The 26,220-nt window shown below is 45.5% G+C and overlaps 1 protein-coding gene across 4 annotated transcripts in view; it reads left to right on the forward strand.

Annotated features, from left to right (window-relative positions):
* LOC115125128 (protein-tyrosine sulfotransferase 1) overlaps positions 1-26,220 on the forward strand; it is a 132,592-nt gene that overhangs the window by 66,778 nt on the left and 39,594 nt on the right. For all 4 annotated transcript variants that reach the window (XM_065000587.1, XM_065000586.1, XM_065000589.1 and 1 more), the window contains exon 3: positions 23,194-23,392. In XM_065000587.1, coding sequence (XP_064856659.1) covers positions 23,194-23,392 — 199 coding nt within the window. The remainder of the gene's footprint in view (positions 1-23,193; positions 23,393-26,220) is intronic.

Genomic DNA, 26,220 nt, shown 5'->3' on the forward strand with positions numbered 1-26,220 from the left:
TACTCGGCGTTACTATATCCAACAGGTCAACATACTCGGCGTTACTATATCCAACAGGTCAACATACTCGGCGTTACTATATCCAACAGGTCAACATACTCTATATCCAACAGGTCAACATACTCGTTACTATATCCAACAGGTCAACATACTCGGCGTTACTATATCCAACAGGTCAACATACTCGGCGTTACTATATCCAACAGGTCAACATACTATTACTATATCAACAGGTCAACATACTCGGCGTTACTATATCCAACAGGTCAACATACTCGGCGTTACTATATCCAACAGGTCAACATACTCGGCGTTACTATATCCAACAGGTCAACATACTCGGCGTTACTATATCCAACAGGTCAACATACTCGGCGTTACTATATCCAACAGGTCAACATACTCGCGTTACTATATCCAACAGGTCAACATACTCGGCGTTACTATATCCAACAGGTCAACATACTCGGCGTTACTATATCCAACAGGTCAACATACTCGGCGTTACTATATCAACAGGTCAACATATCCAACCAACAGGTCAACATACTCGGCGTTACTATATCCAACAGGTCAACATACTCGGCGTTACTATATCCAACAGGTCAACATACTCAACAGTTACTATATCCAACAGGTCAACATACTCGGCGTTACTATATCCAACAGGTCAACATACTTACTATATCCAACAGGTCAACATACTCGGCGTTACTATATCCAACAGGTCAACATACTCTAGGTCAACATATCTGTTACTATATCCAACAGGTCAACATACTCGGCGTTACTATATCCAACAGGTCAACATACTCGGCGTTACTATATCCAACAGGTCAACATACTCGGCGTTACTATATCCAACAGGTCAACATACTCGGCGTTACTATATCCAACAGGTCAACATACTCGGCGTTACTATATCCAACAGGTCCACATACTCGGCGTTACTATATCCAACAGGTCAACATACTCGGCGTTACTATATCCAACAGGTCAACATACTCGGCGTTACTATATCCAACAGGTCAACATACTCGGCGTTACTATATCCAACAGGTCAACATACTCGGCGTTACTATATCCAACAGGTCAACATACTCGGCGTTACTATATCAACAGGTCAACATACTCGGCGTTACTATATCCAACAGGTCAACATACTCGCGTTACTATATCCAACAGGTCAACATACTCAGCGTTACTATATCCAACAGGTCAACATACTCGGCGTTACTATATCCAACAGGTCAACATACTCGGCGTTACTATATCCAACAGGTCAACATACTCGGCGTTACTATATCCAACAGGTCAACATACTCGGCGTTACTATATCCAACAGGTCAACATACTCGGCGTTACTATATCCAACAGGTCAACATACTCGGCGTTACTATATCCAACAGGTCAACATACTCGGCGTTACTATATCCAACAGGTCAACATACTCGGCGTTACTATATCCAACAGGTCAACATACTCGGCGTTACTATATCCAACAGGTCAACATACTCGGCGTTACTATATCCAACAGGTCAACATACTCGGCGTTACTATATCCAACAGGTCAACATACTCGGCGTTACTATATCCAACAGGTCAACATACTCGGCGTTACTATATCCAACAGGTCAACATACTCGGCGTTACTATATCCAACAGGTCAACATACTCGGCGTTACTATATCCAACAGGTCAACATACTCGGCGTTACTATATCCAACAGGTCAACATACTCGGCGTTACTATATCCAACAGGTCAACATACTCGGCGTTACTATATCCAACAGGTCCACATACTATATATATCCAACAGGTCAACATACTCGGCGTTACTATATCCAACAGGTCAACATACTCGGCGTTACTATATCCAACAGGTCAACATACTCGGCGTTACTATATCCAACAGGTCAACATACTCGGCGTTACTATATCCAACAGGTCAACATACTCAACATACTCGTTACTATATCCAACAGGTCAACATACTCGCGTTACTACGCGTTACTATATCAACAGGTCAACATACTCGGCGTTACTATATCCAACAGGTCAACATACTCGGCGTTACTATATCCAACAGGTCAACATACTCGGCGTTACTATATCCAACAGGTCAACATACTCGGCGTTACTATATCCAACAGGTCCATAACCTTTTTTTGTGATCTTTTTATTAAACAAACAAATCCATAAATAAATTGAGCCAGACTTCATAGTGGAACGGGAACGGGAACGGGAGATTAAGAGTCCGTATTCAGGGTGTTGATGTAAGATGTAGTGGGTCCTTAACCTTCTGGAACGGGAGATTAAGAGTCCGTATTCAGGGTGTTGATGTAAGATGTAGTGGGTCCTTAACCTTCTGGAACGGGAGATTAAGAGTCCGTATTCAGGGTGTTGATGTAAGATGTAGTGGGTCCTTAACCTTCTGGAAAGATGGGAGATTAAGAGTCCGTATTCAGGGTGTTGATGTAAGATGTGGTGGGTCCTTAACCTTCTGGAACGGGAGATTAAGAGTCCGTATTCAGGGTGTTGATGTAAGATGTAGTGGGTCCTTAACCTTCTGGAACGGGAGATTAAGAGTCCGTATTCAGGGTGTTGATGTAAGATGTAGTGGGTCCTTAACCTTCTGGAACGGGAGATTAAGAGTCCGTATTCAGGGTGTTGATGTAAGATGTAGTGGGTCCTTCTGGAACGGGAGATTAAGAGTCCGTATTCAGGGTGTTGATGTAAGATGTAGTGGGTCCTTCTGGAACGGGAGATTAAGAGTCCGTATTCAGGGTGTTGATGTAAGATGTAGTGGGTCCTTCTGGAACGGGAGATTAAGAGTCCGTATTCAGGGTGTTGATGTAAGATGTAGTGGGTCCTTAACCTTCTGGAACGGGAGATTAAGAGTCCGTATTCAGGGTGTTGATGTAAGATGTAGTGGGTCCTTCTGGAACGGGAGATTAAGAGTCCGTATTCAGGGTGTTGATGTAAGATGTAGTGGGTCCTTCTGGAACGGGAGATTAAGAGTCCGTATTCAGGGTGTTGATGTAAGATGTAGTGGGTCCTTCTGGAACGGGAGATTAAGAGTCCGTATTCAGGGTGTTGATGTAAGATGTAGTGGGTCCTTAACCTTCTGGAACGGGAGATTAAGAGTCCGTATTCAGGGTGTTGATGTAAGATGTAGTGGGTCCTTAACCTTCTGGAACGGGAGATTAAGAGTCCGTATTCAGGGTGTTGATGTAAGATGTAGTGGGTCCTTAACCTTCTGGAACGGGAGATTAAGAGTCCGTATTCAGGGTGTTGATGTAAGATGTAGTGGGTCCTTAACCTTCTGGAACGGGAGATTAAGAGTCCGTATTCAGGGTGTTGATGTAAGATGTAGTGGGTCCTTAACCTTCTGGAACGGGAGATTAAGAGTCCCTATTCAGGGTGTTGATGTAAGTCCGATCTGCCTCCTCTCACCAGACAAGACTATAGACAATATAACATTTATGAAAAAAATATATATGCCACTTAGCAGTGACTGACAGAGCAGTGACTGACAGAGCAGTGACTGACAGAGCAGTGACTGACAGAGCAGTGACTGACAGAGCAGTGACTGACTGACAGAGCAGTGACTGACAGTGACTGACAGAGCAGTGACTGACAGTGACTGACAGAGCAGTGACTGACAGTGACTGACAGAGCAGTGACTGACTGACAGAGCAGTGACTGACTGACAGAGCAGTGACTGACTGACAGAGCAGTGACTGACTGACTGAGCAGTGACAGAGCAGTGACTGACAGAGCAGTGACTGACAGAGCAGTGACTGACAGAGCAGTGACTGACAGAGCAGTGACTGACTGACAGAGCAGTGACTGACTGACAGAGCAGTGACTGACTGACAGAGCAGTGACTGACTGACAGAGCAGTGACTGACAGAGCAGTGACTGACAGAGCAGTGACTGACAGAGCAGTGACTGACAGTGACTGACAGAGCAGTGACTGACAGTGACTGACAGAGCAGTGACTGACTGACAGAGCAGTGACTGACTGACAGAGCAGTGACTGACTGACAGAGCAGTGACTGACTGACAGAGCAGTGACTGACTGACAGAGCAGTGACTGACAGTGACTGACAGAGCAGTGACTGACAGAGCAGTGACTGACTGACAGAGCAGTGACTGACTGACAGAGCAGTGACTGACAGTGACTGACAGAGCAGTGACTGACAGAGCAGTGACTGACAGAGCAGCAGTGACTGACAGAGCAGCAGTGACTGACAGAGCAGCAGTGACTGACAGAGCAGCAGTGACTGACAGAGCAGCAGTGACTGACAGAGCAGCAGTGACTGACTGAGCAGTGACTGACAGAGCAGTGACTGACAGAGCAGTGACTGACAGAGCAGTGACTGACTGAGCAGTGACTGACTGAGCAGTGACTGACTGAGCAGTGACTGACAGAGCAGTGACTGACTGAGCAGTGACTGACTGAGCAGTGACTGACTGAGCAGTGACTGACAGAGCAGTGACTGACAGAGCAGTGAATGACAGAACAGCAGTGACTGACAGAGCAGTGACTGACAGAGCAGTGACTACATACATTTTGTTTGTTTGAGATTCCTGTGGGAGTTGAACCCGCAACGCAACTTTGCCACAGAGGACCACAAACTCCGTTCCTACCGATCAGTGCCCAGCCTGCTTGCTTGCTGACTAAACACACACACACACACACACCCTTTCTGAGTCTGACTAAACACACATACACCTTAGTCAGACTAAACACACACGCCCTTCAGTAGTACTTCGCCCTCAACACCAGACCCCCACCCTTCAGTGGTACTTCGCCCTCAACACCAGACCCCCACCCTTCAGTGGTACTTCGCCCTCAACACCAGACCCCCACCCTTCAGTGGTACTTCGCCCTCAACACCAGACCCCCACCCTTCAGTAGTACTTCGCCCTCAACACCAGACCCCCACCCTTCAGTGGTACTTCGCCCTCAACACCAGACCCCCACCCTTCAGTGGTACTTCGCCCTCAACACCAGACCCCCACCCTTCAGTGGTACTTCGCCCTCAACACCAGACCCCCACCCTTCAGTGGTACTTCACTCCAGCCTCCCTGTCACTGGGCAGAGCAGAGCGCCTCTATCTTTACCTACTAAAACTGTGCACGAGCGCTTGTGCACGTATTCTCTCAGGCGCTCTGGTTTGCAGCAGGTCCCTATCTGTACTGTAGTAGGCTGGGCTCTCAGCCCCTCCCTCTGTCTCTCCCCCATTTACCATCAATAACATGGCTGATTTTAGGGATGGAAGGGCTAGGAGAGGGACCAGACACCTAGCGCTCTTTCCCCCTCTCGCGTGCTCTCTTAAATCAGGAGGAGGGGAGGAGGTGAAGCAGGACGAGGGGGGGAGGAGGTGAAGCAGGACGAGGGGGGGAGGAGGTGAAAGGTTTGTTTATGATGACAACAGTGACAAACAAAACACGCATCTATACTTTTCCTCTCTTTTACACACCACCTTGTTCATCGTGGAGGTCGTTGAGGCTGAAAGACTTTTTTCAGTTCTTTTTTTTCCTTTTCAATTTGGAGCAGCTGCAGATGCCACCTTGAAGATTGTTGATTTACTGTTCAATATTCATGCTTTTCTCTCGCTCTGATGCCATCATTATGCCACCTTGAAGAATGTTTATGTATTGTTCAATATTCATGCATATATTAAATATACAGTACCAGTCAAAAGTTTGGACACACCTACTCATTCCAGTGTTTTTCTTTATTTTGTACTATTTTCTACATTGTCAAGACATCAAAATGATTAAATAACACATATGGAATCATGTAATAACCAAACAAGTGTTAAACAAATCTAAATATATTTGAGATTCTTCAAAGTAGCCACCTTTTTGCCTTGATGACAACTTTGCACACTCTTGGCATTCTCTCAACCACCTTCATGAGGTAGTCACCTGGAATGTCATTTCAATTAACAGGTGTGCCCTGTTAAAAGTTAATTTGTGGAATTTCTTTCCTTAATACATTTGAGCCAATCAGTTGTGTTGAGACAAGGTAGGGGCAGTATACAGAAGACAGCCCTGATTGGTAAAAGACCAAGTCCATATTATGGCAAGAACAACTCAAATAAGCAAAGAGAAATGACAGTCCATTATTACTTTAAGACATGAAGGTCAGTCAATGCGGAACATTTCAAGAACTTTTGAAAGTTTCTTCAAGTGCAGTCGCAAAAACCATCAAGCGCTATGATGAAACTGGCTCTCATGAGGACCGCCACAGGAAAGGAAGGCCCAGAGTTACCTCTGCTGCAGGGCCCCAGAGTTAACAGCCTCATAAATTGCAGCCCAAATAAATGCTTCAGAGTTCAAGTAACAGACACATCTCAACATCAACTGTTCAGAGCAAAAGCAGCAACAAGTGCTCAGCATATGTGGGAACTACTTCTTCAAGACGGTTGGAAAATATTTCCCCGGAAGCTGGTTGAGAGAAGGCCAAGAATGTGCAAAGCTGTCATCAAGACGAAGGGTAGTTACTTTGAAGAGTCTAAAATGTCAAATTTTGATTTGTGTAATACTTTTTTGGTTACTACATTATTTTTAAAAAAATACCTTGAATGAGTAGTTGTCTAAACTTTCCACTAATGTGTGTGTGTGTGTAAAATATATAATACATAATATTTATATATTATATATATATGATTTATTTATATATTGTGTGTGTGTGTGTGTGTGTACGTGCGCACACACAGGAGGCCAGACTGCACTGTAAACATACAGGATAAGCAGTAGCTCCTCCCCAGTTTTGTGGCCGTGGCAACAACCAGAAGTAGGCCTCCAGACCTCCTTTTACAGTGTAGCTAGCTGACAATGCAGCAGAGACTTTTCTTTCTTTCTTTCTTTGTCATTTCTCAGAATGCATGTAATTGTTGTGGTCATCTTAACAGAGTAGCTAACTGACAATCAGAGAGAAGGAAGAGACTCTCCTTTCCTTGTTATTTCTCAAAATGTATTTATTTGCTAGGTTAATCTGTTCGTGACATACAGTGAAGTTGTCTTGACAGTGGAGCTGACATTACTAAGGAGATGAGGCAGGGCTCTTTCCTTTTATCTCTGGCATTTTTTTCACAATTTATTGATTAGTTGGGGTTTCCTTTCTCCAATCTGTTCATGAGATACCCAGTGAGGGTAGCCTAGTGGTTAGAGTGTAGAGGCGGCAGGGTAGCCTAGTGGTTAGAGTGTAGAGGCGGCAGGTAGCCTAGTGGTTAGAGTGTAGAGGCGGCAGGGTAGCCTAGTGGTTAGAGTGTAGAGGCGGCAGGGTAGCCTAGTGGTTAGAGTGTAGAGGCGGCAGGGTAGCCTAGTGGTTAGAGTGTAGAGGAGGCAGGGTAGCCTAGTGGTTAGAGTGTGGAGGCGGCAGGGTAGCCTAGTGGTTAGAGTGTAGAGGAGGTAGGGTAGCCTAGTGGTTAGAGTGTAGAGGAGGTAGGGTAGCCTAGTGGTTAGAGTGTAGAGGAGGCAGGTAGCCTAGTGGTTAGAGTGTAGAGGAGGCAGGTAGCCTAGTGGTTAGAGCGTAGAGGCGGCAGGGTAGCCTAGTGGTTAGAGTGTAGAGGCGGCAGGGTAGCCTAGTGGTTAGAGTGTAGAGGCGGCAGGGTAGCCTAGTGGTTAGAGTGTAGAGGCGGCAGGGTAGCCTAGTGGTTAGAGTGTAGAGGCGGCAGGGTAGCCTAGTGGTTAGAGTGTAGAGGAGGCAGGTAGCCTAGTGGTTAGAGTGTAGAGGCTGCAGGGTAGCCTAGTGGTTAGAGTGTTGGACTAGTAACCGGAAGGTTGCAAGTTCAAACCCCAGGCAGTTAACCCACTGTTCCTAGGCAGTCATTGAAAATAAGAATTTGTTCTTAACTGACTTGTCCTAGTTAAGTAAAGGTAAAATAAAATAAAAATTTCCTTCAATTCTCACCTGAGAAAGCATTCAGAGTGAACGAAACAGCGCCCCTCTGTCTCCGTATGTGTAGCCCATCTATCTGATGATGTCTGGTCAAACAGAGTATGACATTGTTGCCGCCCGTAGCATTGAATGCAATGGAAGCCAGTGAGCATTTGGCCTCCCATGATAAAGAAAAGTATAAAATAATAGCCAATCAGCGTTGAGCTAATCTGAGTGAGCTCAACCGTGATTGGTCTGGGCACATCAAAAAAGTGTCAAGGGAAGCCCGTTTGGATTTGTCTTCACTCCTATCGCATCAAGAGAAATATGTAATTGACAGAAACAACTTGAATTGCTGCACCTCGTTGTGTTGTCCTCCCAGTGACTGACTAACTAGCTAGCTAGCTAAAATTGTCCCTTTCGTAATGTAGCCACGGATGGAGATAGGGATTTGTACTTGTGGTTTTACTTAATTCTCCATACTGGCCAATGATTATAACGGTGATTCTGATCCAACCATTAATTCATACCCCTGACCTGAGAGGATGGAAGTTAAATATGTAGCTAGATGTAGAAGGCTAATGTTAACTAGCTAACGTTGCCCATGAATGGAAGTAAGGCTAGCTAGCGAGCAGGCTAGCTAGCGAGCAGGCTAGCGAACAGGCTAGCGAGCAGGCTAGCGAGCAGGCTAGCGAACAGGCTAGCGAGCAGGCTAGCGAACAGGCTAGCGAGCAGGCATTTTAGCCAGGGACAACAACAACTAAAAGTGTATACTGTGTGACACAGTCATAGACTGTTTAGTCAGCGTGAAAGAGAGGAGGATGGCATTGATGATTCTCTACCAGTAGGGTGTTTTTTTTTCTACTTGCAAGCAAACACACACACACAAATCAGTAACATGGACAGCCACTTCATATTTAGCTTACATTGATTGGACCAAATAGTTTTTTGGTGTGTTTTAGTTGTCACTGTATTCTAAACTAAGCATACGGATTTGATCATGATGAAGTGATGCTGGAATTAGTGGAGGCAGCTCCCTGTTTTCTTTGAGACTTGCGATTTAACTCTCTGTGGTTCTGTATCAATAGTTGTTTAGTGGTCTGAAAATATTGGAAACTTGACCATGCTGTCGGTCATGTGACATGTTTTTGTTTATTTGCTTTGTGGACTTCACCGGACAGATCTCCGGTGTTGTGACCAATCAAAAAAGGTGTCGTTGAATTTATTCTGCCGATGTGTCTTCTTATTGGCTCGGCGTTTTACATCTCGTTGTCAAGACACACGTGAACTAACATGTTATAGAACAAAACAATACACGTATCAATACACGTATCACTACACAGGTTGTAATATAGCATTTTTGTTCCTGGATTGGCTTCCCCTTAGTGCTTTTACCCATGAGCCTCTACTGGAGATACCAAGTACAAACAGATGTCTTTTCTCTCTCTGGTCAGAATGAGTCACGTTATGTTTCTCACAGTCTGTTTGTATCTGTTTATGCTGTGGACCTCTAAACATTCATCGTTCATAGGCACATTCACAGTCCCTGTCCCCCCCCCCCCACACACACACACACACACACACACACAAGGGTTTTTGACTTCAGCCTCCCTTAGCACCTCAAGCAAGGGAAAAGGGAAGGCTCAGTTTTGGATGCCTTGGAATGATGCTAGCTAGTTAATGGTCTTCTGGGGACACACGCTACGATGCTAACTCCTTTGCTAACTGTGGTTTCTCTCGCTCTCTCTTTCAGAACCAGTGATATAGTCCTCCCTCCTTCCTCCGGAGATGAACAAAAGCAGTTGTCTATTAATCTGTAGACCCTGTGCTCTAAATGAATCCTCATATAGTGGACTATATTGGACCAGAGCACTGTGTATATGTGTATATATATAAGGGGAGGGAATAGGTCGCCATTTGAGACAGACCCTAGTTCTACAGTGGTAAAGATTGCATTCCCAAAGTAAATGGATTTGTGAAGTGAGTTGTCAGGCATTATCGAGGTGTATTGTAGTAGTGCAGAGAGACCTGAGGGAAGTCAGAAGTTAATGGAGTGTGTGTGTGTGTGTGTGTGTGTGAGTGAGTGAGTGAGATCTCTCAAAAGTAGTGCACCACATAGGGAATAGTGTTTCATTTAGGACACGGTTTGAGAAAATAAGCTGTATTCACAATACCATGGAGCTGATATGAATCAAGGCTAGGGTTGGCTCTCCTGCTGATATGAACCAAGGCTAGGGTTGGCTCTCCTGCTGATTTGAATCAAGGCTAGGGTTGGCTCTCCTGCTGATATGAATCAAGGCTAGGGTTGGCTCTCCTGCTGATATGAATCAAGGCTAGGGTTGGCTCTCCTGCTGATATGAATCAAGGCTAGGGTTGGCTCTCCTGCTAATATGAATCAAGGCTAGGGTTGGCTCTCCTGCTGATATGAATCAAGGCTAGGGTTGGCTCTCCTGCTGATATGAATCAAGGCTAGGGTTGGCTCTCCTGCTGATATGAATCAAGGCTAGGATTGGCTCTCCTGCTGATTTGAATCAAGACTAGGGTTGGCTCTCTGCTCTTCTGCTGATTTGAATCAAGGCTAGGATTGGCTCTCCTGCTGATTTGAATCAAGGCTAGGATTGGCTCTCCTGCTGATATGAATCAAGGCTAGGGTTGGCTCTCCTGCTGATATGAATCTAGGCTAGGGTTGGCTCTCCTGCTGATATGAATCAAGGCTAGGGTTGGCTCTCCTGCTGATATGAATCAAGGCTAGGGTTGGCTCTCCTGCTGATTTGAATCAAGGCTAGGATTGGCTCTCCTGCTGATATGAATCAAGGCTAGGATTGGCTCTCCTGCTGATTTGAATCAAGGCTAGGGTTGGCTCTCCTGCTGATAAGAACCAAGGCTAGGGTTGGCTCTCCTGCTGATATGAACCAAGGCTAGGATTGGCTCTCCGCTCTCCTGCTGATATGAACCAAGGCTAGGGTTCTCTCTCCTGCTGATATGAACCAAGGCTAGGGTTGGCTCTCCTGCTGATATGAATCAAGGCTAGGGTTGGCTCTCCTGCTGATATGAATCAAGGCTAGGGTTGGCTCTCCTGCTGATATGAATCAAGGCTAGGGTTGGCTCTCCTGCTGATATGAACCAAGGCTAGGGTTGGCTCTCCTGCTGATATGAACCAAGGCTAGGGTTGGCTCTCCTGCTGATATGAATCAAGGCTAGGGTTGGCTCTCCTGCTGATATGAATCAAGGCTAGGGTTGGCTCTCCTGCTGATATGAATCAAGGCTAGGGTTGGCTCTCCTGCTGATATGAACCAAGGCTAGGATTGGCTCTCCTGCTGATATGAACCAAGGCTAGGGTTGGCTCTCCGCTCTCCTGCTGATATGAATCAAGGCTCCAATGTCTCCAATGGCACCCAATAAGGCCAATGGGGCTTTGGTCTAAAGTAGTGCACTATATAGGGAATAGGGTTCTATAGGGCTCTGGTCTAAAGTAGTGCACTATATAGGGAATAGGGCTCTGGTCTAAAGTAGTGCACTATATAGGGAATAGGGTTCTATAGGTTCCTGGTCTAAAGTAGTGCACTATATAGGGAATAAGGTTCCATAGGGCTCTGGTATAAAGTAGTGCACTATATAGGGAATAAGGTTCCATAGGGCTCTGGTATAAAGTAGTGCACTATATAGGGAATAGGGTTCTATAGGGTTCTGGTCTAAAGTAGTGCACTATACAGGGGATAGGGTGCCATAGGGCTCTGGTCTAAAGTAGTGCACTATATAGGGTTCTATAGGGCTCTGGTCTAAAGTAATGCACTATATAGGGAATAGGGTTCTATAGGGCTCTGGTATAAAGTAGTGCACTATATAGGGAATAGTGTGCCATAGAGCTCTGGTCTAAAGGAGTGCCCTATATAGGGAATAGAGTGCCATAGAGCTCTGGTCTAAAGTAGTGCACTATATAGGGAATAGAGTGCCATATGGGACACTGATCCTGTGTGCTGGGTCAACTGAACACAGAACTCAGCTGTTGCTGTAATCTGTTCTCCATATGAACTCTGTCTGTTCTAGAGAGGAGCAGGGGGGGAGGCTGTCCCAAGCTGTGGTTTCTAGAGATATGCCTGGCTCCAACAACAGGTCTGACATGCAGCGTTTTAGCACGTTTACGTCATTCTTGTACGAGTGTGTGTTTTGTGTTGTTTTTTTTGTTAGCGTGATTGTGTAATGCGTTCAAGCAGGGTTCCTTACCCTCCGAATTTTGCCCTCTCCTCCCCACTAAACTCGCTCAACTCCTCAACTAACAATTCTCTATTTCTATAGATCAAGGTTTTCAGTCTCTGGAGGCCAACATGGCTGACGTGCTGATCCATGGATGATCTACTGTACACACTCTCTATTCAGGTTATATGCCCATTCTATGTTGAAGAAAATAATTGTATGAAACCTTTTTTTTTTTTTTTTTTTTAACATGCAAACAGCTGGTACAAAACTACTCAACAACTAGTAACCTATTCCCAACCAACCACTATTCCCAACCAACCACTATTCCCAACCAACCACTATTCCCAACCAACCACTATTCCCAACCAACTACTATTCCCAACCAACTACTATTCCCAACCAACCACTATTCCCAACCAACTACTATTCCCAACCAACCACTATTCCCAACCAACCACTATTCCTAACCAACTACTATTCCCAACCAACTACTATTCCCAACCAACCACTATTCCCAACCAACTACTATTCCCAACCAACCACTATTCCCAACCAACCACTATTCCCAACCAACCACTATTCCCAACCAACCACTATTCCCAACCAACCACTATTCCTAACCAACCACTATTCCCAACCAACCACTATTCCCAACCAACCACTATTCCCAACCAACTACTATTCCTAACCAACTACTATTCCTAACCAACTACTATTCCCAACCAACTACTATTCCCAACCAACTACTATTCCCAACCAACCACTATTCCCAACCAACCACTATTCCCAACCAACCACTATTCCCAACCAACCACTATTCCCAACCAACCACTATTCCCCAACCAACCACTATTCCCAACCAACCACTATTCCCAACCAACCACTATTCCCCAACCAACCACTATTCCCAACCAACCACTATTCCCAACCAACCACTATTCCCAACCAACCACTATTCCCAACCAACTACTATTCCCAACCAACCACTATTCCCAACCAACCACTATTCCCAACCAACCACTATTCCCAACCAACCACTATTCCCAACCAACCACTATTCCCAACCAACCACTATTCCCAACCAACTACTATTCCCAACCAACCACTATTCCCAACCAACCACTATTCCCAACCAACCACTATTCCCAACCAACCACTATTCCCAACCAACTACTATTCCCCAACCAACCACTATTCCCAACCAACCACTATTCCCAACCAACCACCCAACCAACCACTATTCCCAACCAACCACTATTCCCCAACCAACCACTATTCCCCAACCAACCACTATTCCCAACCAACCACTATTCCCAACCAACCAACCACTATTCCCCAACCAACCACTATTCCCCAACCAACCACTATTCCCCAACCAACCACTATTCCCAACCAAATAGTCATTTTTATTTCAGATCATTTATAAAAGTAAAGCAAATTATGAAAAAATGACATATTTCTTGTCAATTGATGGATTACGTCGCTGGAGGAACGACTCGCCTAAATTGATGGCAACTCTTTTGTTGTGCCTTTTAGAGTTAAAGCTCAATGCTTCAAGTTTCTTGTTTATTTTATTGTATTTATTTCACCTTTTATTTAACCAGGTAGGCAAGTTGAAGTTCTCATTTACAATTGCGACCTGGCCAAGATAAAGCAAAGCAGTTCGACACAATGCAACAACACAGAGTTACACATGGAGTAAAACAAACATACAGTCAATAATACAGTATAAACAAGTCTATATACGATGTGAGCAAATGAGGTGAGATTTTTATTTTATTTATTTTATTTTTTATTTCACCTTTATTTAACCAGGTAAGCAAGTTGAGAACAAGTTCTCATTTACAATTGCGACCTGGCCAAGATAAAGCAAAGCAGTTCGACAGATACAACGACACAGAGTTACACATGGAGTAAAACAAACATACAGTCAATAATACAGTAAAAAAAAACAAGTCTATATACAATGTGAGCAAATTAGGTGAGAAGGGAGGTAAAGGCAAAAAAGGCCATGGTGGCAAAGTAAATACAATATAGCAAGTAAAACACTGGAATGGTAGATTTGCAGTGGAAGAATGTGCAAAGTAGAAATAAAAATAATGGGGTGCAAAGGAAATAGATAAATACAGTAGGGGGAGAGGTAGTTGTTTGGGCTAAATTATAGATGGGCTATATACTTGTCCGTCTGTGATACTGACGACTGCTTATACCTGCTGCGTCATCCACAGGTGTGACAAATCAGTGATGCTCATGGTGGAGTGGCCGAAATCAGTGATGCTCATGGTGGAGTGGCCGAAATCAGTGGTGCTCATGGTGGAGTGGCCGAAATCAGTGATGCTCATGGTGGAGTGGCCGAAATCAGTGGTGCTCAATCAGTGATGCTCGTGGTGGAGTGGCCGAAATCAGTGATGCTCATGGTGGAGTGGCCGAAATCAGTGATGCTCGTGGTGGAGTGGCCGAAATCAGTGATGCTCATGGTGGAGTGGCCGAAATCAGTGATGCTCATGGTGGAGTGGCCGAAATCAGTGATGCTCATGGTGGAGTGGCCGAAATCAGTGATGCTCATGGTGGAGTGGCCGCTCCCTTTTCCTCTTCAATGTGAACATCTTAACACTTAGTCTCTTCACGTCGTCTATAAACGGTCAAACATCTTGGCACTTAATGTCACAAATGGTCTTATTTTTACTTTCCTGAAAACAAAGACTGGGATCCAGACGTGCAGTTTGCCCCCCCCCCCCCCCGCTTATGAAATATTTCAGAAATGATTAATAATTTAACCCAGAGTAGATTGAGGTAATGGTTGATTCATTTTTAATATCGCTCCTCCAAATCTGTCAGTCATTGGGGAAAGGCCCAGTACCACTCAGCGAAGCTCTGTAATGCTGACCTAATGTCCTAATGTCTTGTCTCCGTGCTCATAAAGGGACACATGGGATACAGGGAGACAGACATACATGGGGACAGGGGCGTGATCTGATACAGTGAGAGACAAACCCATATCTCTATGGAGGGGCCATTCATTCAACCCATTAACTGTGAAGCCTGGAGCTGGAGAGAGGCTGTAGCTTGCGGGCCATCTTTAATCGTGTACCATGACCCAGTTAGAGTCAATTAGTTTGCAGTTAGCTGCCTGCAGTAACAAGGGCTGGTCACTGGTCCACTGCTAAAACCACACTATCAAGGAATAATGTTGAACCATTCCTTAAGAATGCTAACATCATGCTATCAAGGAATATTGTTGAACCATTCCTTAAGAAGGCTAACATCATGCTATCAAGGAATATTGTTGAACCATTCCTTAAGAAGGCTAACATCATGCTATCAAGGAATAATGTTGAACCATTCCTTAACAATGCTAACAAGGGATACTGTTGAACCATTCCTTAACAATGCTAACAAGGAATATTGTTGAACCATTCCTTAAGAAGGCTAACATCATGCTATCAAGGGATACTGTTGAACCATTCCATAACAATGCTAACAAGGGATACTGTTGAACCATTCCATAACAATGCTAAAACCATGCTAATCAAATCAAACTTTATTTGTCACGTGCGCCAAATACAACAGGTGTTGTTGTAGACCTTACAGTGAAATGCTTACTTATAGGCTCTAACCAATAGTGCGGAGAGAAAAAAAGTGTGTGTTTGGTGTGTGGGGGGGGGGGGGTAAGTAAAGAAATAAAACAACAGTAAAAAGACATTTGAAAATAAGAGTAGCAAGGCTATATACAGACACCTGTTAGTAGCAAGGCTCTATACAGACACCTGTTAGTAGCAAGGCTATATACAGACACCTGTTAGTAGCAAGGCTCTATACAGACACCTGTTAGTAGCAAGGCTATATACAGACACCTGTTAGTAGCAAGGCTATATACAGACACCTGTTAGTAGCAAGGCTATATACAGACACCTGTTAGTAGCAAGGCTATATACAGACACCGGTTAGTAGCAAGGCTATATACAGACACCTGTTAGTAGCAAGGCTCTATACAGACACCTGTTAGTAGCAAGGCTATATACAGACACCGGTTAGTAGCAAGGCTATATACAGACACCTGTTAGTAGCAAGGCTATATACAGACACCTGTTAGTAGCAAGGCTATATACAGACACCGGTTAGTAGCAAGGCTATATACAGACACCGGTTAGTAGCAAGGCTATATACAGACACCTGTTAGTAGCAAGGCTCTATACAGACACCGGTTAGTAGCAAGGCTATATACAGACACCGGTTAGTAGCAAGGCTATATACAGACACCTGTTAGTAGCAAGGCTCTATACAGACACCGGTTAGTAGCAAGGCTATATACAGACACCTGTTAGTAGCAAGGCTATATACAGACACCTGTTAGTAGCAAGGCTATATACAGACACCTGTTAGTAGCAAGGCTATATACAGACGGTTAGTCAGGCTGTTAGTCAGGCAGACACCGGTTAGTCAGGTAGTATGTGGGTATGGTTTAAGTGACTGTGCATATATGATGAATAGAGAGTAGCAGTAGCGTAAAAAGAGGGGTTGGCGGGTGGTGGGGCAGATAGCCCGGTTAGCCAATGTGCGGGAGCACTGGTTGGTCGGGCCAATTGAGGTAGTGTGTACATGAATGTATAGTTAAAGTGACTATGCATATAAGATATTATCCTGTCTGGGAACGGGGTTCCGCTAGCGGAAGATAAACTTCTCCTTAATGCAACCGCTGTGTCAGATTTCATTTTTTTTTAACGGAAAAAGCATAATCTGAGTACGGCGCTCAGAGCCCAAACCAGCCAAAGAAATATCTGCCATGTTGTGGAGTCAACAGAAGTCAGAAATAGCATTATAAATATTCACTTACCTTTGATGATCTTCATCAGAATGCACCCCTGTCTGCGCATTATGCCCTGAATATATTCTACCATGCCCAGAAACCTGCTCCTCTTATCCTCTGCCCCCAACGCTCTAGGCGACCAGTTTTGATAGCCTTTAGCCGCACCCTCATACTACTCCTTCTCTGTTCCGCGGGTGATTTGGAGGTAAACCCAGGCCCTGCATGTCCCCAGGTACCCTCATTTGTTGACTTCTGTGATCGAAAAAGCCTTGGTTTTATGCATGTCAACATCAGAAGCCTCCTCCCTAAGTTTGTTTTACTCACTGCTTTAGCACACTCTGCTAACCCTGATGTCCTTGCCGTGTCTGAATCCTGGCTCAGGAAGGCCACCAAAAATTCAGAGATTTCCATACCCAACTATAACATCTTCCGTCAAGATAGAACTGCCAAAGGGGGCGGAGTTGCAGTCTACTGCAGAGATAGCCTGCAAAGTAATGTCATACTTTCCAGGTCCATACCCAAACAGTTCGAACTACTAATTTTGAAAATTACTCTCTCCAGAAATAAGTCCCTCACTGTTGCCGCCTGCTACCGACCACCCTCAGCTCCCAGCTGTGCCCTGGACACCATTTGTGAACTGATCGCCCCCCATCTAGCTTCGGAGTTTGTTCTGTTAGGTGACCTAAACTGGGATATGCTTAACACCCCGGCAGTCCTACAATGTAAGCTAGATGCCCTCAATCTCACTCAAATCATCAAGGAACCCACCAGGTACAACCCTAACTCTGTAAACAAGGGCACCCTCATAGACGTCATCCTGACCAACTGGCCCTCCAAATACACCTCCGCTGTCTTCAACCAGGATCTCAGCGATCACTGCCTCATTGCCTGTATCCGCCACGGAGCCGCAGTCAAACGGCCACCCCTCATCACTGTCAAACGCTCCCTAAAACACTTCTGTGAGCAGGCCTTTCTAATCGACCTGGCCCGGGTATCCTGGAAGGACATTGACCTCATCCCGTCAGTTGAGGATGCCTGGTCATTCTTTAAAAGTAACTTCCTCACCATTTTAGATAAGCATGCTCCGTTCAAAAGATGCAGAACCAAGAACAGATACAGCCCTTGGTTCACTCCATACCTGACTGCCCTCGACCAGCACAAAAACATCCTGTGGCGGACTGCAATAGCATCGAATAGCCCCGTGATATGCAACTGTTCAGGAAGTCAGGAACCAATACACGCAGTCAGTCAGGAAAGCTAAGGCCAGCTTCTTCAGGCAGAAGTTTGCATCCTGTAGCTCCAACTCCAAAAAGTTCTGGGACACTGTGAAGTCCATGGAGAACAAGAGCACCTCCTCCCAGCTGCCCACTGCACTGAGGCTAGGTAACACGGTCTCCACCGATAAATCCATGATTATCGAAAACTTCAATAAGCACTTCTCAACGGCTCGCCATGCCTTCCGCCTGGCTACTCCAACCTCGGCCAACAGCTCCGCCCCCCGCAGCTCCTCGCCCAAGCCTCTCCAGGTTCTCCTTTACCCAAATCCAGATAGCAGATGTTCTGAAAGAGCTGCAAAACCTGGACCCGTACAAATCAGCTGGGCTTGACAATCTGGACCCTCTATTTCTGAAACTATCTGCCGCCATTGTCGCAACCCCTATTACCAGCCTGTTCAACCTCTCTTTCATATCGTCTGAGATCCCCAAGGATTGGAAAGCTGCCGCAGTCATCCCCCTCTTCAAAGGGGGAGACACCCTGGACCCAAACTGCTATAGACCTATATCAATCCTTCCCTGCCTATCTTAAGGTCTTCGAAAGCCAAGTCAACAAACAGGTCACTGACCATCTCGAATCCCACCGTACCTTCTCCGCTGTGCAATCTGGTTTCCGAGCCGGTCACGGGTGCACCTCAGCCACACTCAAGGTACTAAACGATATCATAACCGCCATCGATAAAAGACAGTACTGTGCAGCCGTCTTCATCGACCTCGCCAAGGCTTTCGACTCTGTCAATCACCATATTCTTATCGGCAGACTCAATAGCCTCGGTTTTTCGGATGACTGCCTTGCCTGGTTCACCAATTACTTTGCAGACAGAGTTCAGTGTGTCAAATCGGAGGGCATGCTGTCCGGTCCTCTGGCAGTCTCTGTGGGGGTGCCACAGGGTTCAATTCTCGGGCCGACTCTTTTCTTTGTATATATCAATGATGTTGCTCTTGCTGCGGGCGATTCCCTGATCCACCTCTACGCAGACGACACCATTCTATATACTTTCGGCCCGTCATTGGACACTGTGCTATCTAACCTCAAACGAGCTTCAATGCCATACAGCACCTTCCGTGGCCTCCAACTGCTCTTAAACGCGAGTAAAACCAAATGCATGCTTTTCAACCGATCGCTGCCTGCACCCGCATGCCCGACTAGCATCACCACCCTGGATGGTTCCGACCTTGAATATGTGGACATCTATAAGTACCTAGGTGTCTGGCTAGACTGCAAACTCTCCTTCCAGACTCACATCAAACATCTCCAATCGAAAATCAAATCAAGAGTCAGCTTTCTATTCCGCAACAAAGCCTCCTTCACTCACGCCGCCAAGCTTACCCTAGTAAAACTGACTATCCTACCGATCCTCGACTTCGGCGATGCCATCTACAAAAATGGCTTCCAACACTCTACTCAGCAAACTGGATGCAGTCTATCACAGTGCCATCCGTTTTGTCACCAAAGCACCTTATACCACCCACCACTGCGACTTGTATGCTCTAGTCGGCTGGCCCTCGCTACATATTTGTCGCCAGGCCCACTGGCTCCAGGTCATCTACAAGTCCATGCTAGGTAAAGCTCCGCCTTATCTCAGTTCACTGGTCACGATAGCAACACCCATCCGTAGCAGGCGCTCCAGCAGGTGTATCTCACTGATCATCCCTAAAGCCAACACCTCATTTGGCAGCCTTTCGTTCCAGTACTCTGCTGCCTGTGACTGGAACGAACTGCAAAAATCGCTGAAGTTGGAGACTTTTATCTCCCTCACCAACTTCAAACATCAGCTATCCGAGCAGCTAACCGATCGCTGCAGCTGTACATAGTCTATCGGTAAATAGCCCAACCATTTTCACCTACCTCATTCCCATACTGTTTTTATACTGTTTTTTATTTATTTACTTTTCTGCTCTTTTGCACACCAATATCTCTACCTGTACATGACCATCTGATCATTTATCACTCCAGTGTTAATCTGCAAAATTGTATTATTCGCCTACCTCCTCATGCCTTTTGCACACATTGTATATAGACTGCCCATTTTTTTCTACTGTGTTATTGACTTGTTAATTGTTTACTCCATGTGTAACTCTGTGTTGTCTGTTCACACTGCTATGCTTTATCTTGGCCAGGTCGCAGTTGCAAATGAGAACTTGTTCTCAACTAGCCTACCTGGTTAAATAAAGGTGAAATAAAAATAAATAAATAAATAAAAAACTCCCAGGATTCCCAGTTCCACAATAAATGTTTGTTTTGTTTGATAAAGTTCATCAATTATGTCCATATACCTCCTTTTGTTAGGGCGTTTTGGTAAACAAATCCAAATGCGCATGCAAGTCCATCGGAAAGGTCGGACGAAAAGTTAAAGAAGTTATATTACTGGTCGTAGAAACATATCAAACAAAGTATAGAATCAATCTTTAGGATGTTTTTAACATAAATCTTCAATAATGTCCCAACCGGAGAATTCCTTTGTTTGTAGAAAAGCAATGGAACGCGAGGTAACTTTCCCGTGGCTCTCTGCCAGACACCTGACTCATTCCCCTCTCATTCAGCCCCCCTTCACAGTAGAAGCCTGAAACAACGTTTTAGAGACTGTTGACATCTAGTGGAAGCCTTAGGAAGTGCAAGATGACCAATATCCCACTGTATTGTCAATAGGGGCTGAGTTGAAAAACTACAAACCTTAGATGGTTGGATTTCTTTCTCAGGTTTTTGCAATATGCATATATTAGCATTTGGGACTGAATAGCAGGCAGTTTACTCTGGGCACGCTTTTCATCAAAAAGTGAAAATGGGGGGGCACACAATGCAAATAGTCCGGGTAACCATTTGGTTACCTGTTCAGGAGTCTGATGTCTTGGGGGTAAAAACTGTTGGAATTGTGCCTGGCTGTGCAGTCATGGGTGAAAAGGGAGTAAAGGAGGGGACTGAGCACGCACCCCTGAGGGGCCCCCGTGTTGAGGATCAGCATGGCGGATGTGTTGTTACCTACCCTTACCACCTGGGGGCGGCCCGTCAGGAAGTTTAGGATCCAGTTGCAGAGGGAGCTGTTTAGTCCCCGGGTCCTTAGCTTAGTGATGAGTTTTGAGGGCACTATGGTGTTGAACGCTGAGCTGTAGTCAATGAATAGCATTCTCACATAGGTGTTCCTTTTGTCCAGGTGGGAAAGGGCAGTGTGGAGTGCAATGGAGATTGCATCATCTGTGGATCTGTTTGGGCGGTATGGAAATTGGAGTGGGTCTAGGGTTTCTGGGATAATGGTGTTGATGTGAGCCATTACCAGACTTTCAAAGTACTTCATGGCTACGGACGTGAGTGCCACGGGTCTGTAGTCATTTAGGCAGGTTGCCTTTGTGTTCTTGGGCACAGGGACTATGGTGGTCTGCTTGAAGCATGTTTGTATTACAGACTCAATCAGGGACATGTTGAAAATGTCAGTGAAGACACCTGCCAGTTTGTCAGCACATGCCCGTAGCACACGTCCTGGTAATCCATCTGGCCCCGTAGCCTTGTGAATGACCTGTTTAAAGGTCTTATTCACGTCGGCTACGGTGAGCGGGATCACACAGTCGTCCGGAACAGCTGATGCTCTCATGCATGCCTCAGTTTTGCTTGCCTCGAAGCGAGCATAGAAGTAATTTATCTCATCTGGTAGGCTCGTGTCACTGGGCAGCTCGCGGGTGTGCTTCCCTTTGTAGCCTGTAATAGTTTGCAGGCCCTGCCTCATCCGACGAGTGTTGGAGCTGGGGTAGTATGATTCAATCTTAGCCCTGTATTGACGCTTTGCCTGTTTGATGGTTCGTCGCAGGGCATAGCGGGATTTCTTGTAAGCCTCACCTTGAAAGCGCCTTGAAAGCGGCAGCTCTACCCTTTAACTCAGTTCGTTGCCTGTAATCCATGGCTTCTGGTTGGGGTATGTACGTACAGTCACTGTGGGGACGACGTCCTCAATGCACGTATAAGTGTCCGGGTTAGAGTCCCGCTCCTTGAAAGCGGAAGATCTACCCTTTAGCTCAGTGCGGACGTTGCCTGTAATTCATGCACTTATTGATAAAGCCAGTGACTGATGTGGCGTATTCCTCAATGTCATCGGAAGAATCCCGGAACATGTTCCAGTCTGTGATAGCAAAACAGTACTGTAGCAGGGTAGCCTAGTGGTTAGAGCGTTGGACTAGTAACTGGAAGGTTGCATATTCAAATCCCTGAGCTGACAAGGTACAAATCTGTCGTTCTGCCCCTGAACAGGCAGTTAACCCACTGTTCCTAGGCCGTCATTGAAAATAAGAATTTGTTCTTAACTGACTTGCCTAGTTAAATAAAGGTTAAAAAAAAATCTGCTACATCTGACCATTTTTATATAGCGAGTCACTGGTGCTTCCTGCTTTAATTTATGCTTGTAAGCAGGAATCAGGAGGATAGAGTTGTGGTCTGATTTACCAAATGGAGGGCGAGGGAAAGCTCCGTACGCATCTCTGTGTGTGGAGTACAAGTGCTCTAGAATTTTTTTCCCCTCTGGTTGCACATTTAACATGTTGATAGAGATACTGTTGCTATCAAGGGAAACTGTTGAACCATTCCTTAATAATGCTAACATCATGCTATCAAGGGAAACTGTTGAACCATTCCTTAATAATGCTAACATCATGATATCAAGGGAAACTGTTGAACCATTCCTTAATAATGCTAACATCATGCTATCAAGGAATAATGTTGAACCCTTCCTTAACAATGCTAACATCATGCTATCCACGTGTCTGACAATGGTGCTGTTCAACTAGCAGTGCCTTAGAGGATGCTGGTGTGTGTTCATCAGTTAGATCAATTTCAAAAGCAGCCTTTCTTCCTATCTTGCTAGAGGTCATCAGGGAAGTGGGTTTCCATCTCATTACTCTCACTAATCCAATTATAAGCGAGTACCAGTATGTCAAGCAAGGATGCCTTGAATGATGCTAGCTAGTCAATGGTCTTCTGGGGAGAGGAATGCTAACTGTGGTGTTTTCTGTCTCTCTCTCTCTCTCTGCAGGGTGGAGAGGTCTACAGACCAGGTGATCAAGCCGGTCAACGTGGAGGCCTTATCCAAGTGGGTGGGCAAGATCCCTGCGGACGTACTGAGAGACATGCCCGTCATCGCCCCCATGTTGTCCCGTCTAGGGTACGACCCCCACGCCAACCCTCCCAACTACGGCCGGCCAGACCCCAAGGTCCTTGACAACACCAGGAGGGTGAGTTGGGAAAAGATGGACAGGGACACACGTCACCCCAGAACACACAAACACAGACCCCAAAACACAGTATCCTCTGAAGCAGAAAGCAGATCTAAGGACTGTCTTTCTCTTTAATTAGATTACCTGTCCAATCAACGTCCTCTAGTTAAATTACCTGTCCAATCTCTGACTCTCATTTAAATTAACTGTCCAATCTCTGACTCTCATTTCAAACTAATGAATTCCCAGCATCTGTTTGAATTCAGTGATCATATCCAAATGAATCCATCCTCCATGTCTATCAGACGGACCTGTATGTGCACTTCTATTCTAAGTAATACGTTCTACATCGCTACACTCACTCACCTAGCCAGCCGTCATTGGTGCTGGACGAGCACATGGCCATCTATGTCTGGAGCAGAATGTTGTATTAAATACTATTTCAACGAGGAGCCCTCTCTCAAGCCTCTAGATTTCATATCTCTGATCCTGTGAAACATATTCAATCTTTCAGTTATTTTTTGTTTCTCTTGCTCAGGATTTAAACTGATACATTCCAGTACTGTAGGCCCCAGAAGACCTTTGACTTGTGTGTCAGCTTTATCAGCTTTATTTGTTGTGTGATCTTAACGCGGCTTCGTGTAAACGTTCATCTGATTAGCATCTCTCCGTCGACAGGTTCGCATGTGATCTCTAATCCTCACCTCCACCCTGTTTGGCTTCAGTTCCAGGTTCTATACTGTCTTTTAAAATATATATATTTTAGTGGAGGCTCCTCAGAGGAGGAAGGAGAAGAACATCCTCCTCAGTCATAAAAATACAAAATGATTATTTTTAGATAAAACTATACTAAATATATTCACACCACCAAATAATTGATTAAAACACACTGTTTTGCAATGAAGTTCTACAGTAGCCTCAACAGCACTGTGGGGTAGCACCATGGTGTAGCCGGAGGACAGCTAGCTTCCGTCCTCCTCTTCAATACAAAACCTAGTAGCCTCAACTAGGTTCTCACCCCCTTCCATAGACTTACACAGTAATTATGACAACTTCCGGAGGATGTCCTTCAGCCTGTCAGAGCTCTTGCTGCGTGAACTGACATGTTGTCCACCTAATCATAGGATCAGAGAATGAGTCTAGTACTGAAATCATAAGCTACAGCTAGGCTAGCACTAGTGCATACAATGTGGTGAGTAGTTCTGTGTTCCGGAGTTCCAAATTGAGCAGCTGCTGAAAAATGAGCTCCTGTATATATTGAGATTTAAATGTTTTTTTAGAGTGAAGTACATCGAAAAAATCAAGAGAAAACTGCAAGACTCAATAGAAGACAAAACAAGGAACAAACCAAAAAGACAGGCTTTTGAAGAAGTAACTATTTTTCATAAAATTGTACAGTTATCTTAGCTAGCTGAATTGCTAGCTGAATTGTTTACTTGTTGCTAAGCAGTTGCTAGGGACTCTCCTGGAAGAAGCTAGCTAGCTTACAAAGAATAACAAAAAAAATATCTAGTTAACAGAAGAAAGGAAGACAAAATAAGGACAGAAGAAAAAGGAAAAGAAAAAGGACAACAAAGTGAAACCTCTAAAGAAACAAGAGACCATAATACAAGAAACAGCACTATAGAGAGATAGAACAACAACAACGCAGCCACTGCCAGCTAGCCTACTTCAGCAGTACTGTATCATTTGAATTATTTTAGTCAATAAGATTCCTGCTACGTAAGCAACTTTCTGAACATTCGAGACGTGTAGTCCATTTGTCATTCAATCTCCTTTGCATTAGCGTAGCCTCTTCTGTAGCCTGTCAACTATGTGTCTGTCTATCCCTGTTCTCTCCTCTCTGCACAGACCATACAAACGCTCCACACCGCGTGGCCGCGGCCACTCTAATCTGGTGGTCCCAGCGCGCACGACCCACGTGGAGTTCCAGGTCTCCGGTAGCCTCTGGAACTGCCGATCTGCGGCCAACAAGGCAGAGTTCATCTCAGCCTATGCCTCCCTCAGTCCCTCGACTTCTTGGCACTGACGGAAACATGGATCACCACAGATAACACTGCTACTCCTACTGCTCTCTCTTCGTCCGCCCACGTGTTCTCGCACACCCGAGCTTCTGGTCAGCGGGGTGGTGGCACCGGGATCCTCATCTCTCCCAAGTGGTCATTCTCTCTTTCTCCCCTTACCCATTTGTCTATCGCCTCCTTTGAATTCCATGCTGTCACAGTTACCAGCCCTTTCAAGCTTAACATCCTTATCATTTATCGCCCTCCAGGTTCCCTCGGAGAGTTCATCAATGAGCTTGATGCCTTGATAAGCTCCTTTCCTGAGGATGGCTCACCTCTCACAGTTCTGGGCGACTTTAACCTCCCCACGTCTACCTTTGACTCATTCCTCTCTGTCTCCTTCTTTCCACTCCTCTCCTCTTTTGACCTCACCCTCTCACCTTCCCCCTCTACTCACAAGGCAGGCAATACGCTCGACCTCATCTTTACTAGATGCTGTTCTTCCACTAACCTCACTGCAACTCCCCTCCAAGTCTCCGACCACTACCTTGTATCCTTTTCCCTCTTGCTCTCATCCAACACTTCCCACACTGCCCCTATTCGGATGGTATCGCGCCGTCCCAATCTTCGCTCTCTCTCCCCCGCTACTCTCTCCTCTTCCATCCTATCATCTCTTCCCTCTGCTCAAACCTTCTCCAACCTATCTCCTGATTCTGCCTCCTCAACCCTCCTCTCCTCCCTTTCTGCATCCCTTGATTCTCTATGTCCCCTATCCTCCAGGCCGGCTCGGTCCTCCCCTCCTGCTCCGTGGCTCGACGACTCATTGCGAGCTCACAGAACAGG

This window comes from Oncorhynchus nerka, linkage group LG14 (genome assembly GCF_034236695.1).
Source record: "Oncorhynchus nerka isolate Pitt River linkage group LG14, Oner_Uvic_2.0, whole genome shotgun sequence".
Taxonomy (NCBI): domain Eukaryota; kingdom Metazoa; phylum Chordata; class Actinopteri; order Salmoniformes; family Salmonidae; genus Oncorhynchus; species Oncorhynchus nerka.